The sequence below is a fragment of the Saccopteryx leptura genome, chromosome X, assembly GCF_036850995.1.
Source record: "Saccopteryx leptura isolate mSacLep1 chromosome X, mSacLep1_pri_phased_curated, whole genome shotgun sequence".
Taxonomy (NCBI): domain Eukaryota; kingdom Metazoa; phylum Chordata; class Mammalia; order Chiroptera; family Emballonuridae; genus Saccopteryx; species Saccopteryx leptura.
In genome coordinates, this window is record NC_089516.1 from 38294914 (window position 1) to 38300569 (window position 5656).

The 5656-nt window shown below is 47.8% G+C and overlaps 1 protein-coding gene across 1 annotated transcript; it reads left to right on the forward strand.

The window, feature by feature from the left end:
- The first annotated feature begins 274 nt into the window (after positions 1–274).
- Positions 275–1743, forward strand: MAGEH1 (MAGE family member H1). Its single transcript, XM_066356248.1, has one exon. The coding sequence runs from the start codon at positions 525–527 to the stop codon at positions 1182–1184; it is 660 nt and encodes a 219-aa protein (XP_066212345.1). The 5' UTR covers positions 275–524; the 3' UTR covers positions 1185–1743.
- The last annotated feature ends 3913 nt before the right edge of the window (positions 1744–5656 follow it).

The following is a 5656-nucleotide window of genomic DNA, read 5'->3' on the forward strand; positions in this document are numbered from 1 at the left end:
CACCACACAAACACACCCAGTGGGAATGGAGAAAGAGACAAATTCCTTCCCAAGACCCGCAAGCCAATCCTGTAATAGACTGAAAAATACAGGAAAAACCCAATGCATGTCTCTTCTGCATACCCCTGATTTTACCAATCCCTAGTCGCCATTTGGGACCTAGTCCCACCCCTGTAGTAGCCAGCCCCTTTTCCTAACTGACAGCGGAAGTCTAGGTGGAGGAACCACCCACTTCCTTTTGAGAGTTCCGGTAATGCGTGGCAGGAGAGGCGGAGCCAATCCTGCTAAGCATTCTCGCGCGCTTGCATCTGGGGCGAGTGCAAGTGGCGGTTGCACACGCAAATCGGCTTGCGTGGGAGTGAGCTGGTGTAGCTAAGAACGTCTGGCTTTTTGCTACAAAGACTCTATTGACGTTCGTGGCTTCAGCGGTAGCCCCTTCTGAAAATAGAGATAGTGACTTTCTGCAGAGATTATAGGCATCCTTCCTTAAGATTGCTGTAGGCTCAGCACCCCTAGCAAGAGGTATGCCACGGGGACGAAAGAGTAGGCGCCGCCGTAATGCAAGGGCCGCAGAAGAGAACCGCAACAATCGTAAGATACAGGCCTCAGAAGCCTCAGAGACCCCGATGGCCACGTCTGCAGTCCCAAGCACCCCCGAGGACGACCTTAGCGGCCCAGAGGAAGACCCGAGCACTCCAGAGGAGTCCTCCACCACTCCTGAGGAAGCCTCCAGTACTGCTCAAGCGCAAAAGCCATCGGTAGCCCGGAGCAATTTTCAAGGCACCAAGAAAAGTCTCCTGATGTCCATATTAGCCCTCATTTTCATCATGGGCAACAGCGCCAAGGAGGCTCTAGTCTGGAAAGTGCTGGGGAAGTTGGGGATGCAGCCCGGCCGGCAGCACAGCATCTTTGGCGATCCAAAGAAGGTCGTCACAGAAGAGTTTGTGCGCAGAGGGTACCTGATTTATAAGCCGGTGCCCCGTAGCAGTCCCGTAGAGTACGAATTCTTCTGGGGACCTCGAGCACACGTGGAATCAAGCAAGCTGAAAGTCATGCATTTTGTGGCAAGGGTGCGTAACCGATGCTCCAAGGACTGGTCTTGTAATTACGATTGGGATTCTGATGATGATGCGGAAGTTGAGGCTATCCTCAATTCAGGTGCTGGAGGTTACTCCGGCCCTTAAAGAAATCTGGCACAGAACTTGGGAATGGGGAGGGTCGGGTGGGGTGGGAGGGTTGTAAAGAGTAGCACAGGTACTGCAAGAAGTGTATCACCTGGGCTCTCCGTTAAATATTATAGGGAATGGGGTACACTGTGTTTGGTATTTGTGGTCAGTGCTAATAGTTTAACTGCGAAATAGAGCATTTGTTTTGGATATTGTAAAATATTTTTCATTTTAATACAGTGTTGATTAAGGTCAAATATGTTTAAATATCGTTGAAGAAAATATATGTTTCTCTTTTTTTCCACCATTGAGATTTAGTGTAACAGTTTTACTAACGTTATAAAATTAAGTATCGTATTCTGTGACCTGGTACCTGTTTTATATCGTTGAACGGGCTGTTCCTTGAGACATTGAAATAACCAGTAAAATGTGAAAGAAGGGTGGGTGAGGGGATTCACTTATGTCTGAACTTTCTGGAAACCTTTGTGTCCACTGATATGTAAAGAAGACTTAAAACTACCCTGATTTTACTTAGTTACTGCAGAAATTAGATGAAAAAATAAAAGGATAATGATGACATCTTGTCCATTTATTGACCACCAGTTTTGTGTGAATCACCAGTGTACACTCTGAAAACACTCCTTAGCACACAGCCCTCAGTTCAAAAGAACATTCTAGGTTGCACAGGAGAGACAAATATGTAAACTGTCAATGTGGTAAGGGCTGTAATAGGGATGAGTGGGGAGGTGGGGTGTGCCATGAAAATGTAGAAAAGCTAATGTGACCTGCCTTGGGGTTGGGACAGGAAAGGGCATCATGGGGAGCTATGAGAATCCCAAGAGTTGCTCAAGTAAGATTGGGGAGATTTGAAAGGGTATCAGAGCATATAAAAATATTGTGTATCGGGCACTTTGGATACTTAACCCAGATTGGGGGAGGGGCATTGGCAAAGGGAAGGGAACATGACTGGGTGCAGTGGAAATAGGAAATACAGTAAGTCAGCTTGACAGGAGGGCAGAGAAGAGGTGGGTGGTTTCAGGAAAAAGACATTGTGAGGCATTACAAAAACTACCAAGATGTGACTGCCAGGAAATTCTCAGTAATATGACTATATGAAGCCTGAAAATAATATTGGACTTGGGTAAAAGAATAATATGGAGACACTAAAGGCAGTGTGGACTGTAGGGGAAAGAAAACATTCTTCACTGAAGTGTTGTGGTTATGTCAAGGGGAAGTGGAGAGAAAGAAATGAGATGGGGAAGAGGTGAGCAGGGTCTAGAACATCAAAGGGTGGGAGTTATGTCTGTTTATAATGCTAACACAGGGGATTAATAGTAATAATAGTCCTGGAACAACGGGGAGGGGGAGGGAAGTGGCTGCAGAAAAGCATAGACTCTTGGGTGAGGCAGAGAGAAGATTCAACCTGGGGCATCTCTGAAAGGTAACCTGGCATTTCTCTCAGGACCTACATTTTGTTGGGGTGTACAAACTGTTTAAAAGTGCAGTGTGTGTGTCCAGGGGGTAGGGCAGATTGAGCACTTTGTCTCCTTCAGTCAGTGTGATAAATCCGGGGGGCTATCTAGCAGGCTGGTGGCCCATGGCATCAGGCATCTTTCCACCTCCAGCTTTCATACGTACCTCATTGTACCAAGGAGTCTAATGCCCTTCCCATCCATTCTGTTACCAGGGCCTTCGGAAGTCTGTAACTCACCCTGCAGCAAAAGTGGAGATGTAGAAGTCATCGCTCACGTTCTTATCGGCTATAGGAAAAGAACACACACAAGGAGCTCTGGCCACCACCGAAGTGACCACATTTACCCCTAGAACTCAACACTTTCTGAACTAAGTCCGCTAATAGGGAACACTAAGGAAGGTGTCTCACTTAGTTTTGTGGGGCTCAGAGGGGGAGCAGCTATCACACACAAAAGAGTGTCCAGGGCACCTTCTTCTGTCTTTGCCTCCAGTCAGTCCTACTCTGCTTCCAGCTGTGTGCAAGGTAAAGTCCCTGGGACAGGATTGGCTAGCAAATGACCTCCGACAAGGGCTCGGGCCCATAGACATAAGCCCGCAGGCAAAGGAGGCTTCGAAAGGAAAGGATGTAGGAACGATGACCCCTCAGCGACTTCAAATTCATTCAGCAAACAAGAAAATAGAGAAAGCCTTCCATAACTCAGGCGGAGGGGCAGAATCTGGGTTGCCAAAAATCAAAAGGCATGGCTCTGGCCCTGGAGGAGCCATATTTGGCAATACTAGCTCCAGAGGTAGGCAGGCATGAATCTGAGGTTCAGATCACTAAAAGGCTTTCCTGTCTAGAGACACAAGGGTGGTGAGTGACAAGACCCCAAGTCCATTCTCTGCAAATCCAGAGTGCTTTTCTGTAGGCCACCCTGCTGTCCCTCTCTGCCTGCAAATGCACTCACAAAGTCTCGGTGTCCAAAACAAACTGGTCAAGTCAGAGGTACAGGTCTCAGTAACCCTGACTGCAGCCTGAAACCTTCATGGAGAACAAAGCTGACTTTAACTGCTCCCCCTTCTGTAAAAAGGAATTCATGGAAATCAGACAGCTCCTAGAAGTCAGTCAGGAAGTGGGAGAGCCTGCAGAGCAAAGCTATACTGAGCAGCTCCTCCATACCAGGGGCTTGCTGCCCATTATCGCTGCCAGGTCAGTCCAGTTACACCACCACCACTGCTGCTGCCCCCATTTTAGAGGAAACACTAGCTAGCTCAGGGGGAGAGGTAATGTCCTTCCAGAACCTGTCTGGATACACATTTCTTTGGCTCTGCTGGGGAATAATCAATCCTGTGGTCTAAGATGGCTATTTGCAAGTGTGAATCAAAAAGCTTAATTCAGTTAGAGAACCAGTAAAAAGGGAGAAGAGGGGGCAGCATACCACAGGCTGCACTGCAAAATGATGACTGCTGGAATTCTGAGGGCCTCAGGCAGCAGACTGCACAGGGAACCACAAAGGACTGGGAGACCTGGCCTTACCTAGCCAGGAAGCCATCAGTGGTTCTGGCTCCCTCCCTCCTACCCCTTGGCCTGGAGGTTTAGTGTGTCCCCCATCCCTCCCCACCACTCCGTTGGTACTGCAAACAGTTCATCTTCATTTGATTAGCTCAACACCAAACTAGGGCTGAAATTCCAGTGGCTGTGAAATGGATGACAAGGCTGGCACAGAGGCAGGAGAAGAGGCTTCTGGAAGGTGGTGAGAAAAAGAGAATATTCAATGTTTCTTTTCCATAAATTCTTTAAGCTTTGAGCAGTATCCAGCTGGGAAGCAGGCTGAGAGCCTCTTACTGAGTAAATCAGCAATCTCAGCTGTCCCAACATCCAGCAGAGTTTCCACAAAGTGAGTCAAAAGGCTGCAGTTTTAGTTCCCAGCATATCTCTAAAGTGAATTGAGTTCCTGGGTCCTCTAGCCCTCCAGTTGTTTAGGAATCTCAGGTATAGAAAGCGCGAAACTCCCCACGCATAGCAAGAATGATAGCTGCCATTTCCTGCGTGCCTAAATTGTGCCAGACATTTTGATGGCTGTTTTCATGCATATTCTCTAACTTTTGCAACAATCCAGCAATGTAAGCACCAAGAGGCCAAGTTTACAGAAGAGAAAACTCATGGCCAGATGACAGAATCAGTTTCTAGGGTCACCTAGCTGGTCCCTGACAGCCTGGACCAATGGCCAGCCAAGTCTAAAGCCCACATTGTTTAACGAAACAACAGACTTCATCACCAGGACACCTGGGGTTCCAACTAGCCTTGGGGAGATCTTCTGCCTTTAAACTCCACTGGAACTCAAGGTAGAAATGAGAAAAAGCATCCTGGGCAGGGTGAGAAGGCTTCAAAGAATAAAGTTGATAAGCCATTTGGGTATCAGATGTGGATATCCCTTCGTGCTAACTTGTTGCAACCCCAATTAGCAGACCGGTTTCTATGTGTGGAATGAGTATTTCCTTCCAAGACAGGTGTGTCTTTCCCATCACAGCACACTGCTCAGAACCTTTGCCACCCTGAACAATTTGCCAATCCTCAGATTATAGGTCCTAGCTACCACAATGTAAATGAACCAAACAGCAATTTTCTAAGCCTGAAACATTCTTCACTGACCACAGTTTCAATCCAGAAAGTACAAGGGCCAGCAGAACTCTTACCTTGAGCAGAGTAGAGTCCCTGCGGTAAGACTCAGGTGGTTCACGGTGGGCAGAAAGACAGGCTGAGGTGTGTCCTCCTTTTGCTCAATTTTGTGGCCTTGGCTTCAGCAGTCAGGAGCAGGGCAGCTCATAGCCATGGAAAAAGGCCGATATGGATTCTTCCCTGGCTCACATGCACCCCTGTGAGGTCTGTAGAACCAGGTCCCTCTGTCCCCTTTCTTTGTCAGAAGCACAGAAGCCCAGCTTTCTGAAGGAAATGATTTTGAGGGAGTGGTGGTGTTGGAGACCAGTGATTGGTATGAAGACCTACTGAAATCTGTATGCAGGTTACTCCAGGGCTC